Source organism: Thermobia domestica, chromosome 11, assembly GCF_964235325.1.
Source record: "Thermobia domestica chromosome 11, izTheDome1.hap1.1, whole genome shotgun sequence".
Classification (NCBI taxonomy): Eukaryota; Metazoa; Arthropoda; class Insecta; order Zygentoma; family Lepismatidae; genus Thermobia; species Thermobia domestica.
The window spans coordinates 249,252,384-249,268,836 of NC_137464.1; the positions used below are offsets into that span (position 1 = coordinate 249,252,384).

At 35.8% G+C, this 16,453-nt stretch overlaps 1 protein-coding gene across 1 annotated transcript in view; it reads left to right on the top strand.

Annotated features, from left to right (window-relative positions):
* Positions 1–16,453, top strand: part of T48 (FU domain-containing protein T48) — a 98,159-nt gene that overhangs the window by 65,122 nt on the left and 16,584 nt on the right. Inside the window, exon 2 of the mRNA XM_081731982.1 lies at positions 12,558–12,722. Within this exon, the coding sequence (XP_081588108.1) occupies positions 12,558–12,722 (165 nt within the window). The remainder of the gene's footprint in view (positions 1–12,557; positions 12,723–16,453) is intronic.

The following is a 16,453-nucleotide window of genomic DNA, read 5'->3' on the forward strand; positions in this document are numbered from 1 at the left end:
CTCGATATTTTTTGATTGATTTCCTTTCAGTTGAAATCTTCTATGGACACTGTCATAAAGGGTTGTGCTATGATAAATTAATGTTTTAGAACTGAAATGAAATGAAATCTTTGAGTTTTATGTCCCACGGTTATGCCGGTTAGGCTAAAGGAGACGGTGATGATGAGTAATGAATGAAATAGTGGAATGAAGAAACTGGGAACAAACGGGAGAACCCCGAGAAAACCCACGCACACGGTGTTTGTCCACCACAAAGTTCACTAATGTTTAAGAGGTTAGAAATTTTAACTTCCATCTTAATATTTTAATTGCTTATTATTTTTTGATAATGGCAAGTGAGAAATATTTATTTGTGGGTGCGCCGCACTAACGAGATCATTTATGTGGGTGCTGAAGACCCAGAGCACCACGTAATCGGCGCGCATGGGCCGGAAGTCGAACCAAGGATTCCGCGCACCACAGGTAATCGCTCCACCACTGAGCCATCGTGCCCTCTTACTGTTAAATTAACCATAATGATACATAATACCTCTTCTATTCGCCCCGGTTTTGTTATGGTTCAAGGAAGTAATTTGCACGTACATTCATATACTTCGGATGAAGAAATAAGACTGGAAATTATTTTTTATGTTCCTCCGCAATGTGCTTATTAGCCTAATATCTAATTAACGGTCAAGATTTTTTTTTAAAAAAAAAGTTAAATAAAATGAAGGAAGAATATTTTTATGTGCAAGGACATCATTACGTAATATACAAATACTCTTTTTAAAAAAATGTCATGTGTTCATGGAGAAAAAGTACACAGTTTCCACTTGACTAGTGTGCTGGCATGTGACCTTTCTTTCAAAGGGGAACAACATTCCTTTATCCCTTTTTTTTCTTCTATTTGTTGCCATTGAAGCCTGTTTTTTCATTGTGCAGGTAGTGTTTTTGTTTCCTCTTGCCAATAGATAGAAGTTTAAATAGTAATATAATAAGAAGCATCCAATATTTCAGTGAATCTGCCAAGTAAGTGCCCGATTTGTTTTTTTTTTTTATAAAGAAGTTACACTCGGAGATTTATATATACATATGTAAAAGGATTGCAGACTGTCAAAAAGATTTACATATAAACTTCATTCTGGCCTCGGGACAAATTCAAGTAAAAAAAAAAAAAAAATGACCCTATCAAAACGCGTATATTAATACCTTCTTCATTGTTTTCATCAGGTACATTATCTTCATGAGAGCGATGTGTCTGACAAAAATAATTATGAATTGCCGAATCTGTAAATAAAAGTTATTAATACAGTAAACTTCCCTTAATCCGAACACTCGTTTAATGAACAAGAATTCGGTCCCGGCAGCGATGTACGACATCTTAGGAAGTTTTATCGGTTAGCACGAATTAGGAACTCATTTTTAGTCTGTTGCGTCATTACAGATTTTCATTTAACACGAACTTTCAACATTTTCTTTTTTCCTCCAGTTCAATTTTCAGATTTTACTCCAGATCAGTTTTTGGAATACAGTATTTATACAAAAGGAAATTACCTAGTAAATAAAAGAAACAAAACATGCATTTTTTTCTTATGAGCTGTCAATTCTTTCCTCCTCCAAGCGCTGAACACTACAGTTGCTTGACAGACGAGCTTGCTAAAGCATAATGCAAAACAATTTCTACCCATCCCTGTGGCTGCAAACTTGTGAAGGCAGTCATAAATATGTAACTTTCCATTATCAGCAGAGTTGCGAATTTTATAACCTGGTCTGTATTTTCTGCGTGAAAACTCCAAGAATTGGAGTTTACGAACGTGCTTTAATAGCTCGCTATTTCCACCACTTGGCTTTTCGGGTGTGAACAATATTGACGTTATTTTTTTCTACTAAATTTCACCTCTGAAGTTAGGGTGAGAACATTCGCACATTTTTCGAGCGAATACGGTAACAAGCAGCGGCGGTTTCTCTTAATGTTTGCATGTTTGTACAAACCTCCTTCCAATATTTTCAATTTTTATTTATGCTAAATCACTTTTCGTTTTATTGTCAACATCATCTTTTCTTAAACAAGTGCGTTTGAAACGGGGCTTGCTAGTTGCTTTCTGCTTGAGAGTTTGCCAAACTCCCCAGCTTAACAGCTTCTGGGCCACTGCGGGGGTTGCGCAGTAAGAGGGGAGGTTATCACGCCGTGCACTGCCTCATAAGGATCCATATGCTTGCAGATCTTTTGCAAACAAATCTACCAAACAAAAACAGCTTTTCCAAAACATAACGCTTTGGAACTGGAACTTCTCCACCGTCCCTCCCCCTGTAGTATTGGTTGACACGGTTCTCGCCTGAAGGGGAATAGTATGTTCCTTTGTGACAATGTTGTGTACGGTAAATAAGTCGCTACAGAGAAAGAGAGAGAGAGAGAGAGAGAGAAACTTGCGCCTTGCCTAAATGTGAGATTGCCAAAGATCAAGGCAGCTAAGGAGATACTAAAGGCGACCCCGTGAAAAGTGAAGACAAATTGAGGGTGTCGATATTTAATACACTCGTATCTGAAGGAGTAGAAATTTGGCAGCATTGATACAATGTCTTCATGTGTGTATGGGTGAGTGAGAAAATTGGAGGGCAATTTTTAGAAAAAGAGCGTTAATTGGGGAAAGGGTGAGATTTTAAAGCGGGTAGTGGACATTGTAGTGTTGTATGTATGTGTGTGTGTGTGTGTGTGTGTGTGTGTGTGTGTATGTATGTGTGTCGGTCTTTGTTGTTCATTGGAATATTGTTGCTGTAATTGCATAATCTCGTGTCTGTCCCTGATATACGTGAACTATTGTAGCAATGAATTCTGTAACGTCTCTGTTGAATTAGCCGTTTTCGAAAAGAACTTCAGAAGCAAACCTACTTGTGAAAGACATCGGAAGACCGATTCCGACTCTCAATATAACGCAAGTAATTAGAAGTCAGAAACGAACATTTACAAGGAAGTTTAATCTCAACTTGTACGAACAGCATAAGTGGTTATGTGAATGTGAAATTAAAAATGCTTTGTTTTGTTTTCCCTGTTTGTTGTTCGGGACGGGGGAAGATGCATGGAATAAAAAAAGGTGCGGATATCCAGCATCTGCACGACAAAATAAATGAACATGAAAATTCGTCAGCTCCTATAAGACATGTTCTAATCTCACTGTGTTGGGAAGTGTGAATATTGCTGCTCAACTAGATGCTTGTTATAAGCGGTCCATTGAGAATCACAATCAAAAAGTGACGCAAAACAGGTACGTGCTCAATATAATCATCAATTGCATTTAGTTTCGTGGCACCTTCGAATTGGCTTCAAGAGAACATGATGAAAAACAGACTCTTCTTCAAATCGAGGCGTATTTCGTAGATTAATTAATTTGACAACGCTTTCAAGAGTCATTTAGAAAGCACAACAATTTTCAACAGTACGTCAAAAATCATATAAAATGAGCTTCTCCATTGCATGCTTGAAGCATTCCATAAAGAAATCGCTATTATTATTTATACCAGTGGCGGAACCGGGGGGCGATTGCCCCCCACAGAAGAGGAAACTTTTCTTTTGTTTTATATATAAATAAAACCCATCCCACAGTTTGGAGCTTTTAAAAGTAGTTCTAAATAGCAGTATTACAACCCACCGCCCTCCATAGAAGTCGTCCTGGATCCGCCCCTGAGTTATACTAACTATTACTATTATTATTATTAAACTATTATTTACAATAATAATAATAATAATAATAATAATAATAATAATGAAAAAGGAGAGGTCATCCATTGTGCACCACCTAAAATTCAGAGCACGAGCCGCCATTGGTAACAAGTGCAGTTGTGTTCAGATGTGCTTTTCTATTGTTTAAAAGTGAGCCAGTACGAAAGAAGTCCTGGCCAAGGCCAAGAGGAAGGAGACAAGTATAAATCTGCAAATAAAACTAAAAGAAAAAAATCCTAGTTTTCAGCGAGTTTTGCGAAAGCCATAAGTACAGTTAACCGTGATGTTAGCAGACATTTTCGTTCCCATCTGAGACAGCGCAATATACGGGAATTTTTGAGCAGAAAATGATCTGTGAATACATTTTTTCAATTTACAGTTGCAAACTGATATTATAAAGAAGATTGATGAATGCGATATCATAAACCTTCTTTTTAATCTTCCAACATAAGAGAATACAGGTACTGCAGTGTTTATGACGTCATGTATAATATACTGTAGTGCGTATGCATAAAAAAAAAACTATTCCAAAAATAAAATTAGGGTCGTTCGGTTAACATGATTTTTTAAAACACTAACTCTTGATTTTTCTGTCCTTTGGGATTCGTGTTAACGATGGTTTACTGTATAAGAGTTTTGCTTTTGTTTATTTATTTTTACTTAACCCTTTTAAATCGGTCTTTTTTGGCGTTTTTCTTGAGTCTGAGATAAGCAGCGACAGTATCATCCCTATTTACCCTAGGATCATGGTTCATAGCTCGTTTTTTCAGAATAGAACAACATTTCAAACAGTACAATTTACATGTCCCTATGATGTACCGGAGGGGAAATATTTGAGGGATTTTTGGGATTTAAAAAAGATGGTTGAGGCCCTCTGGGTCCCACATGGGTCTGCGCACAAGACTCACATTAAAAAAAAAAAAATACTACTTAGTGTACTAAACGGGTAAACAACCGTACCAAATTTTATCATCATAGGTTGAATAGTAAGGGAGGGGAATTTTTTTTTTTTTTTTACCTCTGTGGGAAAGCATCAAAAATGCACCCAAAATAGGCCTAAAAACACAAAATATAACTTTAAAATTTCTTGATACGTTCCTATTTACCCTAGGATCATGGTTTATAGCTCGTTCTCTTCAGAATAGAGCTGCTTTTTCAAAAGTACTATTCAAATGTCCCTATGACGCACCTGAGGAAAAAAAAATGCAGAAATTCCTCAGTTTTCTTTAAAAAATCCCTCGTTTTAAATTTTGGGGTCCTCTGGAGCCGCCTCTGTGTTAACGTAAACATCAGAAAAAATTCTGGAAATAGCAATGGGTATGCTCACTGCGTGTACAAAATTCCAGGCTCCTATCTTGAAAAGAAAGGAAGGGATTTTTTTTTAATTTCCCCACAATGAACAATTTTACCTTTAATGACCCGGATGAAATGTAAAAAATTTTCTGAGACGTCCCTAATTAACCTAGGATCATGGTTCATAACTCGTTCATTTCAGAATAGAACAATCTTTCAGACGGTACTACTCGCATCTCTCCATCGTTTGTATAAAGCGAGTAAATCGGTAAGAAAGGAAATTTTTAACAAGAAAAATCCCTTTCCCTCGTTTTCTCTCTCTGGAACCGCCCCTGTGTTAACCATACATCAGAAAAAATTCAGAAAATAGGAACTGGTATGCTGACTACGTGTACAAAATTCCAGACTACTGTCTTGAGAAATAAGGGCGGGAAAAAATATTTACCAATGTGCTACGCATATTCCCAGAATATTGCACATGTCTGCTTATACAGGGTCTCACATGAAAATTTCCTGAGACGACCCTAATTAATCTAGGACCATGGCTCATAGCTCGTTTTCCTCAGAATGGAACACTCTTTGATATCGTATTTTTTAAATTTCCCCATCATGTACCAGAGTTGGGAAATTTGAGGGAAAGAGGAAATTACCCTGAAAACATCTCATTTCCCCCCTTGTCGCCCCTCTGGACTCAACCCATGTTAAGGTACAGAGCTGAAAAAAAAAAAAAAACATGGTAAATACTAGGGTATACACTGAATGTACAAAAATTCAATCTTCTAGCTGCAAAAGTAAGCCCGCCAAAAATAATGAACTTAGGTGTAACAAAAAAACATATTTTTCCCCTTATGACGTCATTCAGTTATGGAGTCACGATATGCAAAACCCCCCACGAAACATGTTCTACAATGCTTCTATGCTTGAGAAAACATAAAAACCGAGGTAAAAAGCTTTATTGGTTCATTTTTAAGCCCAAAAAGAAGACACTGCTCCATGGGAACTATAGTTTCCATAAAATTTAAAAAGGGTTAAGTCACATAAAAAAGTACGTATTTGTATTTAGGAAGTTAAGTTTCAATGTAATCCTCGAATCCTTCCACGTTCCAATTCCTTTTTTCTTTCGGAAAAAAAAAATCCTTTTTAATCCTAGTTGGACGATATACGAATCTTGTTTTTCAGCAAAGAGCAAACCAATCAAATTATCAAGCAAATAAAATCATACAACTTCCTGATAATGTTATCGCAGTCTGTAATAGTGATGGGCCCTTTTTTCGAATTGTCTTGTCATTAGACATGGGGAAGATTCATACGGAAAACAATTATACATATGAGGTGTGTTCAAAAAGTATTGAACCTTTGTTAGCAAATATCTTTCAAAGTAGTCTACTTGGTGATGCACTACTTCTCCCGGAGTCCCGCCATTGTTACGATGACTGGGTGGTAGAGCGCTTATATCTAGTGCCTGGGGTTCCTGGTTCGATTCCAGCTCCCACCAAGTTAACTTCATTATGAATAAACAGCATGTCTGTGGGTATTCCCAGGGATTCCCCATTTTCTCCTACATTCTTCATCTGGTCATTGTCGTTCATCTCGCTGTCTTCCTTAGCCTCGGAGCATAATCGTGGGACGTTAAACTAAAAATAAGTAAATGTAAAATTTAAAAATTAAAAACTGGTGTGCAACGTAATTGAGACTCGTGTAGAATTATTGGATTTTATCGCTATTATGTGAATCTCAAATCGATCATCGCTGCGGAGGTAAGGTCACTTCCAACTTCGGAAATCTGCTTTACTCGCTTTTAGCATTAGGCAACTTATGTCTCATAATTGGATTTTAAATGCTGTCTATGTTATCCGTCTATTGTCTGTTTATAGACTATTCACATGAAAACTACGTTAAAAACATTGAAAAATTTCTATCTATACACAAGCAAGAAACCATAAGATTTGTGGGGAATCGCACGGGCGTGTCTAATGGATGGATTGAGGGGCGTGTCCCCCAAGTATCTTATGTAGTTCAAGGATGAAAGAACTTAAGTATGAGTAAATAAATAAATGATCCAGGACGCAATGGAAAAGGAATAATCTTGCTTAAGTCCGACCACAACCACCCAATGACGTAACTCTGGGGCTGAGAGGTGAACTATGCCGTCACTTTTTGACCGAACTTGAGTTATCATATTTTTCTTTCCTTACATTAGTACGAGGGACACTAGGAACATTTTGTGATGTGGACAACTGGAACGCAGGTAGTGAACATTTTTTTCGTTAATAAACAATCGACGCAATTCAACAAAATATTGTCTTGTAAATACTTTTTCGCTTCTTCTGTGAAATTAATATTTTATGACATACTACTTTACGTCTCAGCCCCAGAACTAAGGAGGGCAAACGGGTCTTGTGCCCCGGGCGCCAGATTGAGGGGGCGCAAAATTAGACAAACAGATGTAGTTATTTTCACTATAAGGCAAGAAAAGGAGTTTTACCAAACTAAAGATCATTAAAAAAAAAAAAAAATACTTCAGAAACTTAACAGGGCAACAACAACCCACCAACCTTAGGATCATATCCATAGAGTGTAAGTCAGCTTGAAAGCTATCTTTTGGGGACATTATAAAAACCTTTGCAACCAAAAGAGCCCGGAAAGTTAAATTTAGTTCCAACTTTTTGTGTTTTCATTTAATTTACACCGATTTAAGAGATTTGCAAAATGTCCGAGTACAATACTCGAGACAACAGTTTGACTGTTGTCATTAAATATTCTAGTCTGAAGCAACAGACTGTTGATTCATTCTACATATGTGCACATCCCGATATAATTCCAAAAAACATTGTGATTTGCTGTTATTATGATAAAAGTATAAGAATATGTCAAGCATGCTACTCTCAGATTATTTGGCAATCAAATACTAATTAGATTGGTGTTTTATCTTGTACTAAAAATTCAATTATGTACTGCAATTTTGAAATCAAGCTTTACCACTTGAAGAAGAAATGAAATAGGAGAATTACTATGTGATGCCAATATCAGGTGTAGTCGGAGTATGTTTTGGTTTGGTTGTCGGGGGAAGTGGGGCGCTAAGACGAGTTTTTACCCTGGGCAACAACTAACATTGTTGCGTCGCTGCAACAACCCCAGAGGATGTCTGAGATAGATAGAAATAGTGATGTCCCGGATTTTATTCCTGGTGGAAGAGTATTGAAATTCGAACGCTGCGTCTGATATAGCCTCGATACAGAAAAAGGACGCTGAATTTCGATAAACAAAGAAAATAATAATAGTAAAAGGGGCACACTCTTCATTAACGAATCTGTATAAGATTGCCGGCTCGTTTCTTGAATAAAGTTCTCCACTGCATTACGTCATTTGAAAAGACTAATTTCATAGTTTGCATAAATTGTTTCTTTCCGAAGAATTGCAGTGAAAGTGAATTGCGTTTCCCTTCCTTTTCCTTCATGTCTGATACGGAAGATGATATTAAAAGAAAACAGATGTACGGATGTACCAAAAGAAATATATTCATAAGCTAGAATTGTTGCATTCCGTAGAGGCAGAATGCCAATAGAAATATTTTGCTGTTTTGTTGGGCGCGGAATATGACGTCATCTTACAACATAGCGTAACGGTTGAACCACATTCCAGCTTCTACTTCTTGCACGACGTTCCATCACGTTTCCCCTTCCTCCTCGGTTCCTCTTGAAACCCATCCTTTTGTTACCTGTCTTTGTTTATATCTTCCAGAAGCGACAATTGTCGATGTTATTGTTGTTATTTGAATGCTTTTAGAGAGTGTAAATTTATCCAGATTTTCAAAGACCTGCACAATCCAACTGGAATGACCAAATTGCCGCTAAGAAAAACTTGTTTTCACTTTTGGATGGACAGGAGCTGATACCCGGAAGTAAGTTAGTGAGCCGGAACTTTAGTAAAAATCATATAAAAATGAAAACAAAGGTGCGTTTCAAAACGAAGCCTTTTTTTAAAAGTCTAGACTGCTTGCGCCCCCGCAATGCATTACTTTTCTGGTCAAGTGGACCGGAACTAAGGAAAACAGGTTTTGCAAGTCCCAACAGTCCAGTTCTTTGTTAGTTATAAAAGGAATAAAGTCAAATCATTATTTTAAAAACTGTGAAATATGATTCCTTGTGTCACTTGTAAAATAATACTAACGTTCGTAAGTGAACATTTGTAGTTTTATTACAAGCAAATGTCAAGGGTCAAGTATAGTGATTTTCCTTGTCAGGGACAGCTGGAGCAATATACGATCTTACTTTGATTAAAAAGAAAGAAAGAAAAATATATTAGCGTACACAGATTCAAATGAACATCGTGAAACAATATTTTAGCTGTATATTCGATCGAATAAATCCATCTTCGAAATAAATCTAACTTTGCAATAGCAGTTGTTAGCCGTAAATGTAAAATACTATTTAATTTATGTATTTTTTTTCACATTCGAATAGTGCGTAATGTTGTGTCGATGGTTAGGCGTAGTACCGCCCTAATCATTCAGTATTCTTCTACGCAATTATCCTAATTAGATATAAAACTACATGAACTGACATAAAACAACGGGTACTTCTGGTTGACGTAGAAAGTTGAAATTTGGCATGAGTGTAACTTTCCGGGACTAACCCACAGGAAAATTGCCAAAAGTGAATATTTTTAATTTTTAGGGGGTCTAAAGGTGGGATGAAGAAATTTCCCAAGTTATTTAAATGTCCCTTTTTTGGGATCTAAAATCTCATATTTAGGTACTTGGAATAAAAACTTGAAATTCGGTGTGCTTGTACGTTTTCTATAGAAATATTTAACAAAACCACTAAAAATAAAAATTTATAACTTTAGAGTAGTTTTATGAAGAACTGAAAAATCTTTCGTATCTTATTTATATGGGGCATCATCTACAGCCCAGAAAGTTCAGGGACTTCGAGCAGGATTAGAACGTTGAAATGTGGCATGATTGGCCTTCCGGGACTAACCCATAGGAAAACTGCCAAAAGTGAATATTTTTAGTTTTCAAGGGGTCTAAAGGGGAGGGTGAATAAATTCCTTTATTTAAATGAGCGTTTTCTTGGAATACAAAATAGTTGAAAAAGGAAAATAAACTTGAAATTCGACAGAATTGTGGGTTTAAGAGGTGCAAAGCCGTAGGCTGAGCAAACGCAGGGGTCTGGCGGGCGGAGCCTCCAACTAGCCAAAGGCTAGTGACTAATATAAAGATGAAACATCTGTATTCAACAAATTTTCTCCACATACTGTAACTATCTACTTTGTTGAAATAATTACTTTTTCTTTGCATTTCTCTTCTAATCTCAAACATTTCTATAGGGTCAAATATTTCTAGGACATTTTTGTTTCAAATACTTAGTTAAACATCGTTAATCCGAACCCTGATAACCCCAACTTTGCCTAATCCGAACAGGTAAAAAACAAAAGAAAAAAGGAAAAAGAAAGAAAGGAATAACATCTTATGGTAGCTAAAAAAAAAAAAAAAAAAATCAACAATCACATTCGTCACATAGCTCCTTGATAATTAAGAATACTTTACGGAGTTCTCCGTTGTGGATAGTATTGAAATGCTCAACAAATTAGCATGAATAAATATCGTCAAACTCAAGTAGCATTTCTTTGATTTAACTGCGGCTGTAGCATCACAAAATCTGACACGCTTTTGTATTACATCATTATGACGCATCATCATAATGTAGGGCACCAATGTACGTATTGCTTTGTATGTACTACATTGTTTTACATTTTACGCCTATGCCCTTTAAATGCACCGTAATAAATGTATTTTGTTGTTGTAAGCAGAGTTTTAATGCACTTTCTACTGTTCTTTTCTGTTATTTTAGTTAACCCGGAGTTCCGTTAATCCAGTCAACTTATTCCCCTAAATAGTTCAGATTAACAAAGTTTTACTGTAATTATAAGAGTGTAATTACATAATTATGACATAACAATTAATTAATGACATAAAATAGACACTGATGTTACAGGTCTCGAGGAGCCCAGAGTGTTTATAGTTGATAATCGATAATGTGTAATCCTTGGATTGGCATTTTTGGCTTTCTAGATCGAAGTTTGCTGCACCTTAATTCAAATAGTTCCTTAATTGTGTTCCGAAGCTCGGGCCAGGGGCGTAAATAAGGGTCCTGCAGACCCCGCATTTCGGGGGGCCCAAGTCATCACGGGGCTCCCTAAATCGTGAAGTAGGACGTAGAGAAGGGGCTCCATTCCATGTTGTCTGCGGGGTGGCCTGCAAGCCCTTAGTTACGCCACTGTCTCGGGCAATATACTGTACGTTGTTCCCCACTGGGAATTAAACCTGGGATCATATGAAATAAAGGAATGCGCTCTAACAATTCTAGTATACTTCCGATCATTCATCTGGAGTTACACTCGTAAGTGATAGAAGTTCCAAGCTATATTTTAGTACTGTATATATTTTTCAATATATATATATATATATATATATATATATATATATATATATATATATATATATATATATATATATATATATAATGTTTGTGTTGTGTTTTTGAAGGAAAATATGGTACATGTTTTATTTTCACTAGTTATTCTTTTTATTTTTATATTACAAAGTCAAATTATTGTAACGTTCGAACTGATCAACAACGTCATTTTGAAACGTGAATGTTAGCCTACTTCAGCGGGCGCTGAGGCTCAGTGGTAGAGTGCACACTTTTGGTGTGAGAAGGGTCTCCTGGTTTCCTTCAAACCCATCACTTATTTCATAATTATTTACTGTCAACCATCGGTCTTTAGCCTAAAGGGCATAGCGTGGGACGTTAAGCTAAAAATTTCACTTCATTTGTTGAGTAGTACTTCGCACCAGAGAAGTACTGCCAAGAGGGTTTTATAACTATATTCTCAATGTTGTTCAGTGTTCAGTGAATGTAAGGAATAATTTTCCCTGTTACGTTATTTTTGAACTGGAATGCATTAGATACATTCTATAAATGTGACATACACTAGTCTTTCTTTAGCCAATGTAATATTTCTCTAAGTAACTCCTTGTTTTTCATGTAAATGTAAAATTCCTTGCGAAGGAATGAATTTCCGTATGCTTTGGTTATTCTTTAGAATTGCCAGTAGTCTTAAATTAGATTCTAATTCGGGTTCCTACTTGTAATTTAATTACTAAAGCTAAGTGTACATGAAGTATAAAATGAACCTATTTTAGCATTATTAGTATCGTGTATCTTTATATATATATATATATATATATATATATATATATATATATATATATATATATATATATATATATATATATATATATAAAGGACATAAATGAAATGCAACTTTTTACTTGTTTGTTCACCATATAACGATGAAACATTCGCGGTAATTTCCAAGACAAAATGTTTGCTTTGTTGTGCAATTCAAGTGATTTCTAGAAGTTCTGAACACCGTCCCTACATTTCACTGATACCCAAATCGTGCGGCTATATTATTTCTATATGTATATATTTCTTTGAACTATTAGATTTATTAAAAATTTCTGTATTTACATTTCTTAAAATTATTTATTTTCCAGGCTGTGGAGGCCAGGAGCATTGTCTTCGATGCGGGCCAGATGATGTATGTTACAAATGTGTGCATAAAATAATGTATGGAACAAGAGAATGCGTGGATGAGTGTCCGCCTGGCTATCGAGATGAATGGTCCAGTGTAGTGGATTACATGGGTCGCGTGTGTAGAGGTAAGTTCACTCTTTAAACACTTTACTCTTACCTTTTCGTGTAGTAAGGTGTTAGTACTAGTTTACCTTCAGTAGCTTTCATAACACTGGGCTGGCAAGCGAAACTCTCTTTTTTTGATTAGGCTACATAATACAAGAAGGCTACATTATGAAAGAGATTAAGTGACACTTTGTTGTATTTTTTTTTCTTTTTATCGTAATATTGTTGATAATAAAATTATGGCGCATCTAGCACATGCATCTTGAGCGCTTTATCCTTCTATTTCAACAACTTCTGTTGCTTGCTTAAGTTGGAGAACGCCGACTTCCGACTAAAATAGTTTATGTTTGACTTTCTTCTCACAAAATATTAAAAAGAAAATACTCGTCCTTTTAGCTCCTTGGTAGTCATCTTTGTGAAACCTTTATTTACGTCGTTAATATTTTTATCGTCGCGAATTCTGTCTAGGAATTTGAAGCGTAAAATATATAAAACGATAATCATGCCTGCTGTGCTGTATGGTTGCGAAACATGGTCGTTTACTCTGAGGGAAGAACGTAGACCGAAAGTATTTAAAAGATCCTTAGACAAATTTTCGGAGGAACGGAAATGGGGAATGACAGAAACTTCATAACGAGGAACTACATAATTTATACGGTTTATCAAACATTGTTAGGGTCATCAAGTCTAGGAGGCTCAGGTAGGCTGATCATGTAGGCAGGATGGAAGAAAGTAGGAACTTTATCAAAGTTCTAACTGGAAATCCAATCGAGAAACGTCCATTAGAAAGACCTACACAGATGAGAAGACAATATTAAGATGGATCTCCCAGAAATAGGAATACAAAGTAGAAACTGGATCCAGTTAGCTAAGGATAGAAGTCAATGGAGAGCTTTCTCGTCCGGGTTCCATAGGCCGTAGAGTTAGTTAGTTAGTTAATATTATTTGGTTAACATTCAATATTTTTTTTTAAAAAATTCAACCATTTCCAATGTTCCCGACGGGACGAGAACTTTTTAAACCCCAGACGAGACGAGAAACTTGAAAAATCTCGTCTCGTTTCGAAACAAGACGAGAAATCGCTCGAATCTCGTGGCTAACACTAGTTCACCTGTCTTAGATCTCAAATACTTAGTGTCATATGATCCATTGTATAAAAACTACAAACTGATAAAATATTTCTAGGCGTACAATAAAGAGCAGTTATCAATGTTTGAAAATATGAAAGTCATTAAACAATAGTAAATACTTCAAAATTAAATATGATTTAAATGTTGTTATATTATATCTTTATCTCTGACGTAGAAGGATTCTGGTAACTTTTAAATGAAATTAAGAAAAAATGGGGTCTAAATTTTGTACATATATTAAAAAAAAAAAAAAGAGACGAAACTGGAAGAGCCCTTCAAGAATCAAGAAGAGACAAGAAATAATTTGAAAATCGGAACAAGACAGCCTTATTGTTCGTCTCGAGGCAACACTAAACATTTTGGAAATTTTAAATAAGTTTGGCACTTGCTGTTTCTGTACTCTATTGCCGATCTCGTCCCCTTTTTCTTTATTATTATCAAATTGATTGTGTCTCGTATTCTGCACAGCTTCCTATGGATAACTGAAATCTGAAAACCAGTTGAAAGCGAATTCTTCTGTATGCAATCTATCAAGGGGGCTCAGTGGTAGAACACTTTATTTTTCGGAGCGTGGGGTCCCTCGTTCTATCCCCTGGCAATTAAGTTTGTGGTGGACAACATCGTGTCCGTGGATTTTCTCGCGGTACTTATATTTCCTCCCACTTTCTCATCCCTTCAATTCTTCCATCATCATTCATTTGCTTTAATCATTTTCTCCCTTAGCCTAAAGGGCATAATCGTGGGAAGTTAAACTGGAATATTTCATTTCACATTTTGCAATCTGTCAAACACTAAAAAGTATTACACTGTATTACTACGAATTATAATTATTCAAACAGTTTGACTCAAAAGTTCGATTTATCCATGATTTTTACTATTGAGTTCAATCGTAGAGGAATCTCGAACTTGTTGTAATTACAACTACCAAAAAAAAAAAAAAAAAAAAAAAAAAAAAAAATTGCTGCAGTGTTGCAGAAGCAAACGAAAACCTTTTTAAAAACGATTTCTCTTAACTACGTCCTTTTAAGCAATATACCAGGGGTGCCCACAAGGAGGGGCTATGACGCAAACTGCGTCATTGAAATATTTGGGGGTTAAAATCTATATAAATATGTTTGAGGGGGTGCAAAAATTAATCGAAAAGATTTTTTTTCATGGAAGAACACCTACGGATAGACAATTGAGGGGGGGGTGCGTCATGGACATGAGGGGGGCACCACTGAATATACCAATGTATATCCATGTTCTTTATATCTGCGGAACGAGTTGAGAATAATTTGAGATAAACGGCTTTATTCTAAATCATCTCTTGATTGGATATGATAATTACTTGATCACTTTTTCGAAATAAAATCTTTTGAAGGAAGCAAAATTTTCAATCCCTTGTAACGTTCTTCCTGCTTCTTAGAAATAAGTCACATTGTGGTCATAGTGTTTGATGTTAAGGTATTTCAATGTACCGGTGCATTGGCACGTCCATCTCACTTTCGATATTACTATTGCAGAGTTCTCCAAAATGTGTGTTTACTGATGTTTGTGAAACTGCAGCGTCCTTAGTTTGTAATACTGGATAATCAATGTGGTATTATCTATTTTTTTTACACGTAGATTTGAAATATCTAATCCAGTGTTTCTCAAAGTGTGGGTTGCGGGCTATTTTTAGGTGAGTCGTGAGTTTTTTTCTTTTAATTATGAAAATTTTATGTAGATGGAGAAACATATATTGTGAAGTACTATTCAGAAAATGGAAATTGGAAGCGTTTGTTGATGAGATGAAGGTTTCATGAGAAAGCTTGTTTTCTGGAAGAGTAACGTTGGAAACCACAATTATGACTGTCTCAAAACATTTCAAACTTTCGTGATCGAAAATGAAGTAAACGCAGACGATTCCGTACTTTCTGGAATATCCACACATTTGGAGACATTGAAAGAAAATTTTGAATGTTACTTCCTTGAAGATATGTGTAAGCAACAAAAGTGGATTGCAAACTCGTTTTCAGTAGCATTTCAACTGGAATATCAGTGAAGACTGATGAGAAACTAATAGACATATCTCAAGATAGCTCATTTCATATGAATTTCAACCCTAAAAAGCTGGCACTGTTGTGGCTTCCCATTCAGCAAACCTATCCACAACTTTCAACTGAAGCTTTGAAGGTGCTATTCCAGTTTATTTCTCCTATTTATGTGAAACTGGGTTTTCAGCGATTGATGGGATCAAGACAAATACAGAAACTGGCTGCATCTCAATTCCTTACACCTGAACTAGGATCAGCGTGGATACCAATGTAGTTATTAATAAATGTCGAAAACAAGAACATGCATCGCATACATCTCTATGAATAGCAGTACAAAGATTTTGCGTTTCAATTATTTTTGTGTATCATGTATTTTTTCTTTTCTTTTCTTTCTTTTTTAATTTAGGAAATAATAAATTAGAGATATGGTTTACAAAATGTAATTGCTTTGAAATACACCACCATTACCTAGAATGTCAATGTATATTTGAATAGTAATAGGTGGGTCACAAGGTAATTTTCATTATTTAATGTGGGTCGCAATAACAACAAGTTTGAGAACCACTGATCTAATCAGTTGAGGTAACATCATTTAAAAAATAC